The 20,412-nt window shown below is 38.5% G+C and overlaps 1 protein-coding gene across 1 annotated transcript in view; it reads left to right on the top strand.

Annotated features, from left to right (window-relative positions):
- Positions 1-19,251, top strand: part of LOC127573795 (ADP-ribosylation factor-like protein 13B) — a 34,254-nt gene extending 15,003 nt beyond the window's left edge. Inside the window, exons 5-9 of the mRNA XM_052022301.1 lie at positions 1,371-1,573; positions 9,803-9,923; positions 12,752-13,013; positions 14,987-15,100; positions 19,196-19,251. Coding sequence (XP_051878261.1) covers positions 1,371-1,573; positions 9,803-9,923; positions 12,752-13,013; positions 14,987-15,100; positions 19,196-19,251 — 756 coding nt within the window. The remainder of the gene's footprint in view (positions 1-1,370; positions 1,574-9,802; positions 9,924-12,751; positions 13,014-14,986; positions 15,101-19,195) is intronic.
- The last annotated feature ends 1,161 nt before the right edge of the window (positions 19,252-20,412 follow it).

Here is a 20,412-nt window from a genome sequence, read left to right as displayed (position 1 = left end):
GTTCAAGTGTGCCTGCATCCACCGCCTCGTCTGGCAGCTCATTCCAGATATCAACTACTGTTTGTGTGAAAAATTTGCCACTCTGATCTACTTTAACCCTTCTTCCTCTCACCTTAAACCTATGCCCTCTAGTTTTAGACACCAATACCCTGGGAAAAAGACTGTAACCATCTACCTCATCTATGCCCCTCATGATTTTATATTCCTTTATCATGCCAGCTCTCAGCCTCCTTTGCTCCAGGGAAAACAGACCCCTAGCCTATCCAATCTCACCTTATAAATCAAGCCCTCCAGTCCAGGCAACATCCTTGTGAATCTTTTCTGCATCCTCTCTAGCTTAATCACATCTTTCCTGTCACGTGACAACCAGAACTGCACACAATACTCCAATGCAACCTAGCCAATGTTTTGTACAACTATAACATGACATCTGAACTCTTGTACTCAATGCCTCTGCCATTGAAGGCAAACAATGCCTTCTTCATCAACCTGCCAATCTGTGTTGCCACTTTGAGGCAACTATATATTTATACCCCTAGTCTCTCTGTTCAGCATCACTTCCCAGGGCCCTGCTATTCACTGTGTGTGTCTTGCCTTGGTTTACCTTCTCTGAGTAGTCTGAGTTAAATTCCATCTACCATTCCTTGCCCACTTCTCCCATTTGATCAATATCCTGTTGTAACTTTAGACAACCTTCTTCACTGTTCACCAAACCTCCAATGTTGGCGTCATCTGCCAAGTTACTAATCATGCCGCCTACATTGCCATCCAAATCATTAATATATATGACAAACAACAGAGGACCCAGCACCAATCCCTGCAGCATACCACTGGTCATAGGCATCCAATTTGATAAACAACCCTCCACTACCACCCTTTGCCTCCTACCACCAAGTCAATTTTGTATCCAATTGGCTACCTCATTGTGTTCTAACTTATTGGACCAGATTTCTTTTTTCCAGTTATTTAGTTGACTTGATGCAAGGAAGTTAAATAAATTGGTCTAACCAAACAGAATTATGCTATACCAAACTCTGTTTTTTGATTCATGCCTAGTCCCAGTGTTAACCTTTGTAAAAAGTTTCTCTCTTTCAGTCGAGGGCCAGGCTAACATAGCTAAGATTGCTATTGTCAGTAAAAACAAAACTATATGTTAATATTTAAGCAGTGACTGAACCCCTCACTAACCTTGAACTTTCAGCAGGCCTTACCTCCTAACTGGTTTATTGATTGTAATATTACTGATGCTATATTTTGTACTATTTATTATGGCATGGTCTTATTTGTCCCATTGGGAGCTTCACTTCAACCTCAAAATAAGGTGGTGAACCATAATATATGAATTCTTGGTGACTATAATATTTTTAAAGGAACCATGTTCAGCCACCCTGGACTATGCTGAGAAAAAACTGGACAAGACCATATTGAAAGGGCTTCGCTGGCTTCTTCGTGCTATTGCCAAAGACTACACCAGTTTGTGTACACGGGTGCTCCATGATACCGTGCTGCCTAAGAGCAAAGTTAAAGAAAGACCAGAGGGAGCACAGCCAATATGCAGGATACAAGGAGAAAGGTAAAAATATTTGACTTAACCATGGCATAGTTAGAGCTCTTTCATGTTCCATTTGGAAGGTTGAGCATTCAATTTCTACTCCAGAGACTAATGTACAACTTATATGTTAGTAGTTCAGTGCTGTACTGAAGGAGTGATGTACTGTACAGGCTTTTGGATAAGATATTAAGTTGTGGTTCTGTGTGCCCTCTTAGATGGAAATAAAAGATCTCACTGCATTATTTAAAGAGCAGGAGTGTTCTCCTACTATTCTGACTTACATTTATCCCTTGACCAATATTGACAAACACCAAGTAATCTGGTAATTTACTTCAATCCTATTTGTAGGATATTGTTGTGTCACAACATACTGCTGTCTTTCATCGAGCTATACAATTGTTAGAGTGCAGAAGGAAACCATTTGCCTCTTTTTTTGTACAAGCAGTACATTTCTTGGCTCTATTCCTGTAAACCTGAGTTTGTTTCTTCCCTTCTCATACTTCTCCAGTTCCTTTTTGAAAGCCATGATTATTTCTGCTTCCACCACCTTTTAATCTTCTATCACAGCTACTAGCTGTGTGAGAGGATTTTCCACATATTTCCTTTAGATGTTATTGCCAGTCACTTAAAACCTATACCATCTTCCACCAATGGAAGCAATTTCTTTTTATTTATCTTCCTACACACTTCATGAATTTTCACAATGGAGCTTTTGTTGCTCTGAAGAGAACAATCTCAGTCTATGCATATAACTAAAGTCCTTCTTCCCAGGAATCATTCCAGTATTTTTTGTCTGTATTCCATTTAAGAACTTTACATTCTTCCTTAACTGTGGCGCCTAGACTCTAGTTGTGACCTAACTAGTGTTTCTTATGTTATATCAGTGACTATATACTGCTCAAAGCACTTTCTGATGTCCTAGGATTTAGAAAGACATTATATAAATGCAAATTTTTCATCTTTTTGTAACTGAATAAAAGATGTAAAAATTGTTAATTCCTATTGACTTCACAAAGATTTGCTCACCCCTCAAATAATAACTTGCATCTACATGTGCCCAGAAATTCATTTTTGGTTGGTGAGCACTAAATGCACAATGTAATAGCAATTGTACTTGCAGTCTGCCCCTTAAATTCAGTTTTATTTAAGTCAGAATGCACTTTACAGGCAGAACAGATGCAAATATAGTATATTTAGCACTGTTGATTACTAGGGATTAATTTCTAGGAAATGATATTTTTAATGTAATTCAAAAAAATTGCAGCTGCTGAAAATCTAAATCAAAAGCAAAAGCAGAAAATGCTAGAAATACCCAGCAGGTCAGGCCACATCTGTGGGAAGAGAAACAGAATCAATGTTTCAAGTCAGAGACTCTTCGTCAGAACTGTAAAGAAGACAAACGAAGCTTGTAAAGCTGCAGGGAGGGTTGATGAGGGGAATGGCTCTGATAGGGTAAAAACTGGGTGACCATGGGGATAAGCCATAGACAAGATTATCTGGTCAATGGAAGCAGTTAGAGGATGAGAACATAGACAAAAGAACATAAGTAAAAGAATGTGTGATTTACTAAATGCAGAGCTGGAGGACATGCCCAGCAATTCAGGCTCAATATAGATGGATGAAAATAAAGAAAAACTGCAGATCATAGAACACAGAACATAGAACAATACAGCACAGAACAGGCCCCTTGGCCCACAATGTTGTGCCGACATAGCTAATTCCTTCTACCTGCAGAAATCCCACATCTCTCCATTTTCCTCTCATTAATGTGCCTATCCAAGCCCCTCTTAAAAAGCAGATGCTGGAAATCTAAAACAAAAACAAAAATGCTGGAAATACTCAACAGGTCAGATTATGTCTGTGGGAAGAGAAACAGAGGTCAGAGATTCTAGTGGAAGACTGAGAATCTCTGACCTCTGTCTGAGATAACAGACTGAGAAATCAAGATACTTGAAGTTGAATCAAGGTGGCAGAAATTGCAGACTGCAGAGTCTGGTGGGGTGGAAGGCAAGGACCAGGAAACTCTATCCTTGTTCCAGCTTTTACCAATGCATCATAGAAAGCATCGTATCTGGATGTATCATGGCTTGGTACGGCAACTGCTCTGCCCAGGACCGCAAGAAGCTGCAGAGAGTTGTGGACACAGCCCAGCGCATCACGGACACCAGCCTCCCTTCCTTGGACTCTGTCTTTACCTCTCGTTGTCTTGGTGTAGCAGCCAGCATAATTAAAGACCCCACCCACCCGGGACATTCTCTCTTCTCTCCTCTTCCATCGGGTAGAAGATACAGGTGCCTGAGGGCACGTACCACCAGACTTAAGGATAGCTTCTACCCCACTGTGATAAGACTATTGAACGTTTCCCTTATACAATTAGATGAACTATGACCTCACGATCTACCTTGTTGTGACCTTGCACCTTATTGCACTGCATTTTCTCTGTAGCTGTGACACTTTACTTTGTACTGTTACTGTTTTTACCTGTACTGCATCAATGCACTTTGTACTAACTCAATGTAACTGCACTGTGGATTGAATTGACCTGTACGATCGGTTTGTAAGACAAGCTTTTCACTGTACCTCGGTATAAGTGACAATAATAAACCAATACCAATACCAGAAGAGGAGAAGTGTGTTGAGAGCAGAAGTGTGGGTAATGGATGAGATGCAGTCATGAGCTTTATTAACAATGGTAGAGGGGAGTTACAAGTTCAAGTTACAACTTCAGGTAACTTGATTTCTTGGTCTGAATCAGTCATCCATCTGCAATATTAGCTCAGCTTGTTTTTTTTTCCCTTTCTTTCTCTCCAAAAGTGAAGAACGTGTCCGTTTTGCATCTGCAGCTCCCACATTCTTTTGTCTAGGGTTCTTTTATCTCACCCTCTAACTGCTCCTATTCATTGATTAACCTTGTTTATAGCCTATCCCCATTGTCACCCCGGTTTTACCCTATCTCAGAACTTCCCCCTACTATCATCATCCCTGCAGGTTAATAAGCTTCTTTTTTCTCCTTTTTACTTCTAACAAAGGGTCTCCAACTTGAAAAGCTGACACTGTTTCTCTTCCCAGAGATGTGGCCTGATCTGCTGAGTATTTCCAACGATTTCTGTTTCTTTGTTTTATATCTTAAATGTAGTTAGCAACATGTGGAATTTCACAAAAGAGAAATGGAGATTAAGTAATAATGTAAGGATTAGGCTGATCACTGGAAATATGTTGTAAGAAATAATATTTGAGAAGGCTTTGGAAAGAAGTAATGAAAAATTGGAGTCCATGGATGTAAATCCCAAGAATAGAGCGCAGGTGGCTGAACAGCATTCTATTGATATTAGAACACGATTCATAGGAAATTCTAGGTCAACCATGGCTCAGCAAATTAACAGTTTAGTGGCAATTATGGAATCAAGGATAATAGAGACATTTGGCTAGATAAATGCAAATGCTGCCACCATGTCTTCAGATAATATTACTAAGAATAATTCAAACATATGAGGAAAAGGAAAGGATCAAACATGGAGGTGATTCTGATGTTACTTTATAGGTGCAAAAAGACAAAGCATTTTTAGAAATGTATCACTTTTATTGGGTGGGATTTAGGAGTGTAACCAATGAGGATGGCTCCACAGAAGTAAACCAGAGAGGATTGACCAGGTCCCAAAGGATGACATGTGTGTGGAAGACAAGGAGTGATAGTTCAATATGGTTAAAGGTTCTATGGATCTCATTAATGACCAGCATGATGGTTTTGGTCCTAAGGACTGAAGTACAACTAAATGGATTCAAAGAGAGTATATGATTATAGGTATACTGTAAGCACCAGAGAGAATAAAAAGGCATTAGATAAGGCCAATATCTGGAAAGGGAGGAAAGGTTGAGGGTAGTCTTTTGAGTAGTAGGGTGAGAACAGCAAGTTTTAAGAGCACTATAAGAGTTTCTATGCAATGGTCTCAATTAACTAAAAACACAAAAACTGTAACATTGGTTCTATAAAACTCAAAGCTTGCCTGTAAATTTAAAACAGTTTAAACTGCGAAAGGACAATGGGCCAGATTGTGCTGAATCCTTGGCTCACTACCCATTTGGACGTAGCTTCTTTGTATGCAGAGGACTGAATGAACTGACTTCCGCAACTGTGAGGTGTCTCTTAATGGAACATGGGCTCCAAGCAATGAGTAGGTCTCAACCAGTGCACTGTGAGGCCCTGCTCTTGGAATAACCTGATATCTAACATAATCAGAGGTGTTTATGAAAAATTCAAATAGGTTTACACAATTTAAAAAATAATTAAAAATAAAAAAGTTAAAATACCTAAAATATTAAAATAATTAAAGACATTAAAATAAAATAACCCTTACTGGCACTTACGCCATTGGGTCATTCAGATAACATCATTCAGATAAATGCGATTGCCATCTGTACACCAACCAGACTTAGCATAACACTGAAGGACCAGATGCTGTATATCCCAACCTTCTTTCTAGTGGTCCAACTCAGATCGAGAGGTCAAATGTGCCACTTCTGACCTCCAGCTCATCTCATTCTTCTGTATTTGTCAGAGCAGGAATAGACTGTATTTATGAGTGACCAATAGCCAGTGGTTTCCCACAAAAACACCAGCTGTCAGTCAGCTTGATTTGGTCCCTTAAGGTGTGGATTGTAGTCAAGGCAGTGTTCTCTCTGGACAGTAGTTAGACAACTCTATCTGGTGGTTACCACTCTATAGGCAAATTTCCACATCACTGAGATGGAGTTAAGAAAATACAGAAAATAGTCCCTGGAAGCTTAATATTTTACTTGCATGAATAATACATTTTATTTTTGCTGCATATTGCATTAACAAGCAGGAGTAAGAATTTCAGAGGATTGCCTTGTATTGGCTTTTCTTGGGCTAGTGCTCCCATGCTTTGCAGAAAAACTGCCTGCTGTGGGCCATTATTAGTAAAAGTAACTCCATTTGTGTTTACTCCATGTGACTCATACGTATGCTTCAAGGAATTGAGGATGACCTTTTACTACTTCACACTTGCTTGTTTTTTTTGCTCCATATTATAAGGATGACTACTAACAAACATCATCTGATTGTTACCTTCAATGGCTTTTGCAGAGATGGCAATCCTGCATTTGGAAATGGAAAAGTTGAGTAAAGAGCTGTTATTAGTAAAACTAAATATCCACAGGTATTGATCTCATGTGCCTTAGTGTATGGGTTCATAATAGTGAGGGTATTTTTACTTTCCAACTCTTCTGATGCTGGCTTCATGACTTTTCCATTGTCAGACAATCCATTCCTGGCCCCAAAAATTTGCTTCTATGCAGGCTGCCACTTGGAATTGTCAGAAAAGATGACTGAGAAGTTCGACTACAACATTTCTTCAGATGGGGAGGTTCTTTTTATTGATTGACATTTCACCGCAGCAAACACAGCTGAAAGGAGATTGGAGTTTCTTGTGGATGAAGCTGCCAGTTCTCATAGGACATTTTGCTGTTGGTTTCATTACATGAACTCCCATCCCAAGCAATTACAAAACCTCCCTCTCCTTCTCCGATAGTTTTATAATTAACAAACAAAAATATGTTTAGAAAGTAATAAAAACAAATGAGATGCAGAAACTGGGCCCATTTTGCATGTTTTAAATTGATTGCTCCCTCTTCATAGTTAAGTTACTGGCGAGGAAATTGAGGGATAAGATATACATGCACTTGGAAAGACAGGGGTTGATTAGGAATAGTAAGCACAGCTTTGTGCATGGGAGATCATGTCTCACAAATTTGATTGAGATTTTTGAAGAAGTAACCAAGAAGATCGCTGAGGGCAGGGGGGTAGACATAGTCTATGTGGGCTTCAGTAAGACCTTTGATAAGGTTTCTCATGGTAGGTAGGCTATGGAAAGTTAGATCACATGGATCAGGGAGAGCTAGTAATTGAATACACAATTGGCTTGATGGTAGAAAGCAGAGGGTGATGGTGGAAGGTTGTTCCTCAGGCTGGAGGACCGTAACTAGTGGCGTGCCTTAGGGGTCGGTGATAGGCCCATGGTTATTTGTCATCTATATCAATGAATTAGGTGAGAATGTACAAGGCATGGTTAGTAAGTTTGCAGGTGACACTAAAATAGGTGATGTCATAGACAGTGAAGATGGTTATCAACAACTACAGCAGGATCTTGGTCAACTGGGTAAATGGGCTGAGGAATGACAAGAGGAGTTTAATTCAGATAAGTGCGAGGTGTTGCATTTTAGGAAGGCAAAACAGTATAGGACTTCCACAGTGAATGGGTTCTGGGGAATGCCGTAGAACAGGGACATAGAGCTACAAGTACATGGTTCCCAGAAAGTGCCATCACAGGTAGGCAGGGTGGTGAAGAAGGCTTTTGGCGTGCTGGCCTTCATCAGCCAGGGCAATGAGTATAGAAGTTGAGATGTTATGTTGCAGTTGTACAAGGTGAAGCTGCATTTGGAGTATTGTGTTCAATTTTAGTCAGCCTGCTATAGGAAAGATGTAATTAAGCTGGAAAGAATGCAGAAAAGATTTATGTGGATGATGCCAGGACTTGAGCGACTAAGTTATAGAGAGAGGTTGAGCAGGCTAGGAGTTTATTCATTGGAGCATAGAAGAATGAGGGCCAATCTTATGGAGGTGTATAAAATCCTGAGAGGCACTGATAGGGTTAGTGCACACGGTCTTTTTCCCAGGGTTGGGGAATCGAGAACTAGAGGGCATAGGTTTAAGGGAAAAGGGGAGAGAATTAATAGGAAAGTGAGGAGGAACTTTTTCATCCAGAAGGTGATCAGTATAGTGGTCAGCAGAGGAAGTGATTGAAACGGGTACATTAACAACATTTAAAAGGCACTTGGACAGGTACATGGATAGGGAAGGTGTTGAGGGATCTGGGCCAAAAGCAGGCAAATGGGAGTAGTTTAGATGGGCATCTTGGTCGGCATGGACTGGTTGGGCTGAAGGGCCTGTTTCTGTGCTATATGACTCTATGACTATGACTTCCTGTGGCAAATTGTGTTGGGCATTTCCAAGCATGATTCACTTGTACATGTGATGATGTCCCCAAAGTAATGTCTTAATATTTGAAGTTGGTGTTAAAATATGTAACCTAGGTCCTACATTTTCCACACAATAAAACCACATAGCAATTCAACAAGCAGATATTGTTAAAGTCTCCCCATTGAGACATGAACTATTTTCCATCTGATCTGTTAGTGCCAGAGACTGTTTGTTTGTGCCTAAGCGCAGAGTCCCCCTGATCCTGCCTCTTTGTGGCTTGAAGACACTTTGAGGATGGCAATGAATGCATATGTGGGTCTCCTGGGGAGAAGGTGTGACCTGATGCAATGCAGACACATGCCTCTCCTCCACTGCCATTTCCCTTCTCTTCATTTTTTCACTGCCATAGTGGTGCTTCTTTAAGGTTCTGACCCACTTCCCTTGAGTCTTGGCAGCAATGATGCAGCAGCTGTGATCTCTAAAAGCAGCTGACATTCTGAATTCAGCTAGTGGTGTCTTTGTGTACCAAATGGGGGAAAGCTACCCTCATGATTTTTTAAAAGTAGATTTCACAAATTTCATAAAGTCACAGAGTTATACAGCATGGAACCAAGTCCTTCAGTCCAACTTGTCCACGTCAACTGCATTTGGCCCATATTTCCACTAAACCTTCCCTGGGATCATAATGAATATCAGTACCTATATTCAAAGGGTGGTGAAATAGTGTCAGAAAATAACATTTTGTTTTTGTACAGACTAGCCTAGTGAGGGGACTGTATTTGGTATGTACTCAATAATAGAAGCAGAGAGCAAAGATGAGAGTTTGTGACTCTAAATTCTGGGATAACATCTAGCAAGGTATGTATCTGATGGAGGTAGAGTAGGATTCTCCCTCTCTTGCTATCTCTCCAATCCTTTGGTAAATGGTTTTGAGTCAGACACATAGAGAAATGTGCACATACAAAAATGGTCTTCACTATGAAACATCTCAGATCACGAACTATTTAAAGTAAAAACTGTGAAAAAAATCATTTGCCTTCTGTGCTGTTTGGTGCAGAAGACAAAAGCTGAGAAAGTGAAAATCTGAAAAGTGCATCATGTAATTTTATCCAGGGGCAATCACATATTTGTGAGTAACAAATGCATAATGTATAGTATTTAATTCAGGGCTTTTATTGGCTTGGGTTATACACCTGGCTTTGAGGAACTTTCTGTGGAATATCCAATTAAGTACTTATTCTTCTATCTTATAGAAAAAGACACACTAAAGTTGGTTTGGAGAAGCAAAAGAGTAGACATCTGAAAGACCCTGAAGCCATAACTCACATGAAGATCAACTCATTTAAGCATTTAAATAACGTCATCAGTGCTGAGGTATGAAAATTAAAAAAAAGATTATTTACTAATTGATGCAGATATTTAATATAGCATAGTTAATTAATTTGGGCCAGATCTTTCTAGACCCTACTTTGTCTCAAATTTATTCACTCCACTAACCCTGCCAGAGCACAAACCTTTTGTGACTATGTGGGTCTAAACAAATGTGAGGCAATGTGGTCCATGAGCAGTGACTAGACCTCAGATGGCAGAACCTGAAGCCTTGTACCTGGATCATCCTGCTCATGTTGTCAAAAGCCTTTACAATGTCTCTGAAGATGAGTCCAGGGGCGGTGCAAGATGTCAGACGTGCCAGCATGCGATATCCAGCACATTCTTGATATCTATATTGCAATGCATAGGTATAGAAGTCAGGAACACGCATACCTACACACTGCAGCTAGCCAATGGTTCTCCACAGGATGGCCATGAAGTTAGCAGTATGATCTGGCCCTGTGTCAATTTGATCTTTATGTATTTAGTGTGCTAATTTAATTTAGTTAACCAGGTTGTATAGAATGTACAAGTCAGTAACAGATTATTCAGTTCAGCAGGTACAGGCCAGTCTTAATGGTACACTTGAGGCCCTCTTACTCCTCTTTGTCTCACCTCATCTGCATTACCTTCTATTTGCTTCTCCCTTATATGCTTATCCAGCTTCTCCCTAAGCAAACATTTCTGGGTAGCGAGCTCCATGTTCTAATAACTTTCTGGATAAAGAAGTTTCTCTTAAATTCCCTGTTGCATTTATGATGCCTAGTTTTGGTTTCCCCACAGATGCAGAATCATAAAATTAAAGAAGTTAATTTGGCCCAATGTGCTAGTGCCAATTTAAAGCAAGAACTGGCCAATTATCCTATTACCCTACTCCTCCTCTTTAACCTTGCAGTTTTTTTTCTCTTTCATGTATTATTCCCATTCCCTTATGTAAGATATTGAAATTGTTTCTATCATGATCTGAAGCAAGGTGTTCATTTGAACTTCCTTACCCTCATTATCTCTTCCTCAACCCTGGTCTCATCCTATCAGAGATATTCCTTTTATTCCATCCTTCCCCATTCTCTCTCCAACTTAAATTTAAATTGCTTCCTCTCTTTCCCTGTTCTGACAAAGGGTCTTCAACCTAAAATGATAATTCTTTTTCTCTTTCCACATATGTTATCTGATCTGTTGAATTATTTGTTTTTATTTCAAGTTGTTTGCATGCCTGATATCAGACACCCAAAACATTCACATTATTCCAAGTTCTCTTATAGCAAGGTATTACCAGGTGGACAGATTCAAGGATGTTCTCATAGTTTCCTATGTGTAACATAGCCACTGACTCATCAGAATTTCTAAACCATAACTATTTAAATTGGAGAAGGAGCATTCAGGATGACATTGAGAGTTTCGATTCTATGTGTCTGGAACATACAAAAGCCCTGTGTAAAGGGCAAAAAGAATGTACCACCTCCCAAACTATCCATTCACTCAGCCTTTCAAACACCCCCTGCCCCATCTGTTACAGAGACTGTGGGTCCTACATTATCATCATCAGCCAGTTCTGGAGTGAAATCATCATCCTCGATCCCAAGCGACTGCCTAAGAAGACCTTCTGTGAAGAACTTCTAAAAATTTGCCTTGAACCAATTTGAGGCTGTATCTCCTTATTCTCTTGTTATGGTGTTCTAATAGTGTTCCACATTTATTTTTTATACTTTCTATAATCTTCTATAATATCACTTCTCAATGAACTTTTTTCAAAGATATCTCACGTTTCTTCAGTTATCCTTCAGAATTCACAATCAAGTGGTCCAGCATGTTTCCAGACCATCTCCAAAACTTGAACATCCTATGACTTTTATGAGTTTTATGATCATTTATTCTCAAGGCATTCTTAGGGATGATTGACTGAGTGAACGAATATCTTATTTCCAGAATTTATTGGCACTAAATAATCCCCATTTCCAAAGAGAATTTGTAACATTACAGCATTAATGAAAACATATATCCAAACCTAACATTTACTCTGTTATAAACATATTATTTGTATTGTGCAGATAAACTGTCTGAAAAAGTATTGAAAGCAATTTTAATAGTAATTTTCAAAATGAAATTGGATATTCATTGAAAGAGAAAAATTGTAGGGTTATGGGGATAGGACAGATCAATGAGACTAATTGTAGATCTCTTTCAAAAAGACAGGACTAGCACAATGGGTTGCATAACTTTGTTTTGTGTTGTTTGATTCAATCATATTCACCCTGAGGTTCCTTACAGAAATCAAACAGTTGAATGCTTATATACCACTCCAGGATCTTTTTGTGCATCCATTAGTCTGTTGCAAGGAAATGCTAAGTGGAAAGCATGCCCTTTTCTTTCAGAATGGAGGTGGAGTAACAGAGCACCATTCCTCCACATCCTATGGCAGGTGAAATTCAGAGGAGGCTCCCTTTCTACCCTGATAATTTATGTTACAAACCTGGAAAATTGCGTAATTGTAAAATCAATAATTTGTTTAGAAATTGAGATTTAATTTTATTTACAATTATGTTGATATTTTCACCAGTCACTTTGGAATATATAAATGTCATGTAAATTTATGATTTTGATCACCACCTACATTCACTTTCCAGCTGCGCACCAACAGGGATATACTCCTCTGCTGAAGCCACTGTGAAACCGTAATTAAGATAAGATATCTTTATTAGTCACATGTACATTGAAACACACAGAGAAATGCATCTTTTGCGTAGTGTTCTGGGGGCAGCCAGCACGTGTCACCACACTTCTGACGCCAACATAGCATGCCCACAATTTCTTAACCATTGTTTTTGTAACAGAATGAAGAAAAAATCAAAAATGCTTTTGTGACCAAGAAAAGAAAGAAGAAAATCAAGTTTTCTGGCAGCAATCTGAGTATGACTCGAACAAAGAGGCTATTGGATCGAAGCACTTCTTCCTCAGACACAACTAACAATACTCTTGGATCCTGCAAAGAGAGGAGTGAGGGAGATGATGGAGGTGCCCATCAGTTGGATAATTCTTATCAAGCAGAAAAGAACACACTGATGCCAAGCTCTGTGAACACAGAAGCTGTTACTGGTATAATCATATCCCTAGTTTTTTGTACATCTGAAATGCAGTTAGAAATACATTTTATAAAACAGGAGGGACATAATTTTCCCTTTGATATAAGAAATATTAAATGAAAGGCATTGACACCACCATATTAAATCAAACTTAATCCAGCTGGTGAAGTTTACAGCATATAATACCATACAATATGACCGATTTGGAGCTATTTTTCTCCTTTGGAATTTTCCAGAATGAGCAATGGTTTGATCCATTGGAAATGTGAGGCAGTTTGTTATGTAAGCCTGCCTGAATATTGATTTATTAAATGTAATTTCTTTACTTTTAATTTTCTTTGTGTAGAAGCATAAATAATGCACCCTTAACCAAAGTCTCAAATGGCATCCTTTATGATGTGCAAACTTGCTGCACGATCCTTCCTCATATTGCTCAGTCTCTCTGCAGATATTGGCATAGCTGACCTTCCTCTCATGCCAATACTCCATTTTCCATCTGAATGGTTCTGCCCTCACCCAGTTCCACTGCGACCTATTCAGTACAGCCAGGGAAACTTTGGTAATTACTATTTCCAATAAAGTTGGGGTGGCAAATTTACTGTTCATCCACCTCAAAAGTCCATCTCCATACACATTCTTCCATCCCCTTCCTTGACGAATGTTTCAGAGTTAACCAGATTGTCTTGATATCCTATTGAACCCTCGGTGCATGTCATATTTTAATTACAAGAGCTCCTGCCTCTGCCCCAGCCTCAGCTTGTCTCTGCTGAAACTGCTATCCATACTTTTGTTATATCCACGTGAATTATTTTAGTGCTCCCATGGTTACCCTCCAGTTTCTTGGAGGGTAACCATGGGAGCACTAAAATAATTCATTTTAGAATTAATTTGAGGGCATCCAAAGCTCTGCTGCCTGTATTCTACCTGACACCAAGTCCCATTCATCCATTAATGAGGTATTGACTCACTATATTAAACTAGGAATATTAAGATTGATCAACTAGTTCCAGGACTTTAACATTTTTACCTTTGTTTTCCAATCTATCCACGATCTTGCTCCATAACCTTCCCTAATCCTACAACTCTTTTTGTGCATCTTGCACTCCTTTCACCTCTTCATTAGTGGTAATGACTTCAGCCATCCCATCTCTAAACTCTCTCTATTTTCATCCATCTCACCCTTTCTTCAAACCTCCCTCTGTGACCTCTCCATCAATTTCTATCTTAAGGTTGATATTTATTATTCCATCCTTCTGAAGCAACTTGGGAGATTTTCCTGTGTTTAAGGAATTATTGCAAGTTGTTGAAATCAAATTTTTAAAATGAGTAGTCAACTAAAATAATTGGTTGGGTATAACTGCAGAGTTTAAAGCAGGTAACAAGTAGATGCAGCATATTTCGAATATGGAACCTGGTGATTGCTCTCATTGACTTTGAAGAAGTTTATTCATACTCATTGTTGTTTGTTTGCCTTTATTGGACCCTGCCTGTTGTAAAGATAGCTTGAAAACTACCTCCTTTTCTTTTCAAAGTTTCCTACTTGCTATTTGCCCTTGTTCAGTGCAGGGAGTGGACAAATATCAACATAATAGTGAGGATCTGTATTGATGTTGTAAATGTTCATATTTCTAGTTTCATAGCATCAGTTAATTCGAAGTTCATCCATATAATTCCCATATCTTAGTCTTTGAACTCCATCAGAGGCTCAAAGCACATTTCTAACGAGAGGTTTGTTTATATTTCCACTCAATTATACATCAAGGGACTAAAATAATAACAGGGAGGGGATATACTGTAAACTGAATGAGTTCCTGAAAGGCAAGAGCTATTTGAAATGAATAGATGATAAGATGCAATTATTTTAATAATGTCTGAAAGTGTCTAAAAAACTAGAGGAAAAAAAGGTACGTTCCATGTCATGTGTTCCATTTGGATTTAAGATAATGGAAAATTTTGTGATCTCAATTCTTTAAAATTCTGATTTAGATTCGGAAAAGAAAAATAAGGGGAAGAAATTAAAGAAGAAATGCAAAAACAAGATCAATTCAGCTGACACTGAAGACGACTTTTCCAGAAATGTGGATTTAACGGCACCTCTGGGTAAGGGCCCAACACATGATCAAAAATCCAGCAGTCTGATATAGATGTCTGATACATAAGCAGGAGAAAGTGAATAAAGTATATCCATTAGAACTCCAATCATATTAGTTAGGCCTACAGAAATTTAAGAACCCATTTTGTGATTCCAAATGACAATTGAAACCTTCATCATACTAGTTAGGTTTACTGGGATTTAGGAGCTTCATAAGTGACTCCCTAATGGTTTATTATAACTCTAGTTGTTAAAATGTAGCTTTCCTGTGTCAATGCCTTCCAACAGGTTTAGTTGGCAAACACATTGCTCAATTTGGAAATGAGTCATACTAATCTGAAAATCCCTAGATATATTTTCCAAATTTTCCTGAGTTTACTGATCTCAGGCAAGTGGTTCTAATAATGCAAGTGGTTCTAATATAGTGCAATGAAGTTCATCATTGAATAACTTGCTGGTACACATAAATACCACTCAAAACCTTTGCCATCTGTGGACTCAATTGTTCCCATAGTTTCCTCTATAAGATCACATATGCTTTATTTCATTCAAAACTCCAGCTTATACATCCTATACCATGACCTCCTTATTATCACCCCCTCATCAATACTACCTCCATCTCCCCATCTTCATCCTTACTGTCCTGTATTGGACCTGACTCCCACTGTATCCCAGAATTAAGTTCTCATCCACCAGCTTAATTTATGAATACAGCAAATGCTCAGTTATCCAACACCTGCTGGACTTGATAGGTGCCAGTTAAACAAGCGGACCAGTTAACCTGATGTCAGCCTAGAGGCTTCTCTGCACTACCCTGATATTAATTCATGTGGTCTCTGTGAAGTGTCGGTTAGTTGAAGCACAACAGTTAGTGTTCACATCATGAGTATCGGATAACTGAGCTTTCACTGTATATTATGAAGCATTAAAAGAGCAAGTTAGAATTCAGTGTTGCTGCACAGAGGTCACCAAAACTCTTGAAAAGTAGCATTCAGAACCTGATTTATAATGTGATCCATTGCTTACAGGGAGTCCACAGTCACACAAGGAGTTATCTGCAATCTGTCATTTATGTAGCAGGTAGCCGTGTCTGGCTTGTCAAAATGCAGTTATAATTTATATCTGTCCAACATTAAAAATAAATCAAGTTCTCCTGTTGGGGCTTGGGTGAAGTATTTGTTTCTAACATTGCCATGCCTTTATTAGGTTGACCAGTGAGATTCGAATGAGATAGTGGGAATTGAAGTCACACTGCTCAGAAGCAGTCCCTTTGGCCCATCACTTCCATGCTGACCACTGACATGTCTTGGCAATTCAAGTACTCATTTGGATACTTCTTAAATGTTGTGGGAGTCTCTGTAACACCACCCCTCAGGCATTACATTTCAGGTTCCAAATGTACTCTGGAGTAAAAAGTTCTTTGTCAGATCTCCGCTAAAACTCCTATCTCTTACCTTAAGTCTATGTCCTCTGGTTTTAAACAACTCTGCCATGTTGAAAAATTTCTTCCTATGAAATGAAAATAAAAAAAAGCAGCAGATGCTGAAAATCCGAAAAGGAAACTGAAGATATTTGAAGCACCCAGCAGATCAGGTAGCATGGACAGAGAATCAGAGTTAATGTTTCTGGTCCGCTACCCTTCATCTGACCTGGGTTTGATCCTGATCTTACATTTGGTCTATGTGGAGTTTGCATGTTCTTCCCATGACCACATAAGATTCTGCCAGCTGCTCAGGTTTCCTCCCTTATCCCAAAGGTTGGCTACAGTAAATTATCCCTTAATATAGGTAAGTGGCAAAAGAATCAAAGAAGATTAGATGAGTATGTGAGAAAAGTAAATTGCAGGGGTACAGGGACATAAGGAGATTGGGAAAGGGACATTTGGGGGTGCTGTCTTGCAAGCTGGCATGAAGCCAATGGGCTGAGCAGCTTTGTTATGTGTCATAGTAAGTAAACTGTCACTACTTAATCAGCTGCAGAGAACTGCTTGCTGCTCGAGATAGTCAAACAGCTGCAATATGGACCTCAATGAGCACACACTGATTCACCAAAAGCTCATTGTGATCAAAACATTATCAAAGACAACAACCAGATAATAGTCATGACTGCAATTCCAATCACTCTGCAGCCCCAACAAACTACTCAAGTGCTTTGTCCTCTACTCCACTCTTAGGCATCATCTCCGCATGGCCCTATTGATATACTTCTCTTCAGTCTTTTGGAAAGCAATGTCTGGAAATCAGTCTGCCTGATTTCTGCCTCTCCAGCTCTCCTTTATAGATTGTATTTTAAAACTATCTCATTTATCATTCTTTCTGTCAGTTTTCCAATCCCTGTGTGCTTTTGTAAAGTGCATTCATAATATTTTCTATCTGAAAAGTGAAAAATATATGTAAATTAATATTTCTGAAGATGATATGGTCTTATTAATTGATTATAAAGAAAAATATTCTGTCATAAACAATTGGGTTACCTGAACAATATTAACTGTAATAAAAAAAATCACTGCATTTTAAAAGATAGTTCACTATTTAAAATAAGACCATAACAAATGCTTTGTGATAACTTCAAGTATTTTAGTTATTCGTATTTATAGCATCAATTAGGTAATCAAATAAAGAGATTGATGGGCCCTAAAACAAGTAAGTAAATTTCACTGTAAGTAAATTGTAAATAAATCTACAGAATGAAGTTTCAAGACTTTGGTCTGGATCTTAATTAGCAGCAGACTTCCTCCTGGCAAGTTAATTTCTCACCTCATTTGCCTGCAGAAGAACGAAGTCATGATGATTTTAACAGCGAGATTAACCCCACTGCTTAAAGAGGGGCTGAGACTGTATGACCCAGAGTCCACTGCTATCGTAAGATAGAAGGCAGAATTGGGTTCAGAGCCATTTTATGAAGGGGTGAGAAATCAAGGGCAGGTAAGGCATCAATTAAGCTTAACAGAAACAGAAAATGCTGGAAGTACTCAGTTAGTCAGGCAGTATATGTGGTGAGAGAAACAAAGTCAATGTTTCGAGTCAAGTACCCTTCATCAGAACAGGAAAAATAAGAAGACAGGCTTGTTTAAATATGCAGGGAGGTAAGAGGTGGAGAGTACAGAGGGAAAGTCATGGTAGAATGAGACTAAAATTGTCAAGATAACAATTATTTCAAAACTGACAGTTGGAGACTGTAAGGAAAATTTAAAAGTATGAAAATGGAAGGATATAGTCACATCCGTGGAGAGAGAGAGAAAAAAAGGGGAGTTACCCAAAATTGTTAACTTCATTTCTAAATTTCAATTTCCATAAAGTACCTAGATGAAAGATGAGGTACATTATGAAAATATTTCTTGATCTTACGTCAGGCAACATTGGAGCAATGGAAATGGCATGGAGAATTAAAGTGACAGCTAATTGGATTCACAGACCAAATGAAGGTTTTCTACAAAGCAATCAACCAATCAGCAATTTTTTGCTCCTAAATTATCCTTGTGTTGGCCAGAAGAACTCCTGAACCTTTTGGACCAACAAGAGAAAAGGAAAACATCTTTCTTTTCAGATCACAATGCTGATTATGAATATTAAACCTAAGTTGAAGGGCAGGATGATTTCCATCGTCAACTTAGGTACACAGAAGTAAATTGTGGCTGGTATCAACTAACTCAGTATTATAGTCCAGGAGATCTTAGCTGGGTCATCAAGGAATCCTGAGTTAAACAATAACTATATACAAACTACACAGATCTCCTATCACAAGATGGATTGCAGAAGAGAATGTACATATGTCCTGATCTGCTGCAAACATTAATACTGTGAGCATAATTAAACTCTGAATATAAATATCTGAGAACTACAAAAACATCTGGTGTTCCTATCTGGTGCCTAGTCTCCCGGACATAAATAACTACTGTCACTTCAAACAACAGAATTGCATGCAACTCTGTGGACAATCGACTGGATTGTAACTTTAAAAGCGATTTAGTTTTTTTGTTAAAACAAGTATACACCAAATTCCTGCATAAATCTTAATTTTAACTATTCAAAGGATACAAGGGATTCCATAACCTTGTGTACTATAGCTTCTAATCAGTTTGTTTCCTTTGTATACCCTTTTAGATCTCTACAGAAAAGCACTCCTTGCATTAAAGACCAGACCTCGAGCTAACAACTAAACAATTAATTCACTGGGTTCTTCACTCACTGGATATTATTTGCACCGGAACAATTGTCGTTGTTTGAAGTCCATGTTTTCATGAATATCTTCAGACATGGATGGATAGAAAGGAAGGTTGTCAGTCAACACATTAAATTTTCTTCTCTCTGGCATCTCTAGAAAATATTGACAAATTATGAAACCGAGTAATCAAGACCTGTAACAATGTTGTTTTTATTAAGGTCAGATGCTTGACAGAGGCCTGAGAGACCCTGATCCATTATCATTCCTCAGTTCAGTTTCCTCTTTTATACATAATCCTATGCTGTCTTTTCCTTTTCATGTCTTTGTTTACTGCATATTTTTTGTTTCTTGTCTAATGTGTTTAATGGAAAAGATATGACCTTTTGCACAAATTGCAATGTTAAAGAAAGGTACCTAAGTATCCACTGGTATTTCAATCTTTCTTTATTCTAAGCTTAAAGATCAGAACAAGACTGGGATCAGCCCTGTAAGGAAAGAGGAAAAGAAGTAGGCCAAATCTCTTCCCCTATCAATCAGATCATGGATGATTTGTATTTTAGCTTCATCCACCACATCCTGGTCTATCAAATATTTCCCAATCTCAGACTGTAAACGATTGAGCAAGCACTGAGACATTTGCACATTTCTACTAGTCTTTGCATGAAGAAGTGTTTCCTAATTTCTCTGCTGGTTTGACTTATATCTTAAATTAAAGTCTCATTGCCCTAGGCTCTACCATCAATGGAAAGAAGTTTATTTCCATCTGTTATACAGACTCCTTTCAAAATCCTAACAAAAGCAATCAAATCACAATCTTACCTTCATTACTATAAAGAATACAATGCCAGCTTCTGTAATCTCTCCTTGGAGCCCTGGCAGCAATGTGATCATTGCGCTCTTATCAATGCCAATATAATTTTATGAAATGTCAAGAACTGTAAACAAAAGTCCAGGCGTTACCTCATTATGTCTTTGTAAAGCTCCAGGAAAACTTCCTCAGTTTTATACTTAGTCACGAGTTGTAGAGGTTAAGATCCCATCAACCTTTTTGATTAGACCTCTTTCGATTTTTTGTATCTGGCTGTTCCATTTTTAATGATCTATTTCAACAGACTCTTAAATCTCTTTGGAATTCTATGTTCCCATCTCTTTGTCA

Source organism: Pristis pectinata, chromosome 8 (assembly GCF_009764475.1).
Source record: "Pristis pectinata isolate sPriPec2 chromosome 8, sPriPec2.1.pri, whole genome shotgun sequence".
Lineage (NCBI taxonomy): Eukaryota > Metazoa > Chordata > Chondrichthyes > Rhinopristiformes > Pristidae > Pristis > Pristis pectinata.
The sequence above is the reverse complement of the archived record's forward strand: the minus strand, read 5'-3'. Positions and strand labels throughout refer to the sequence as shown.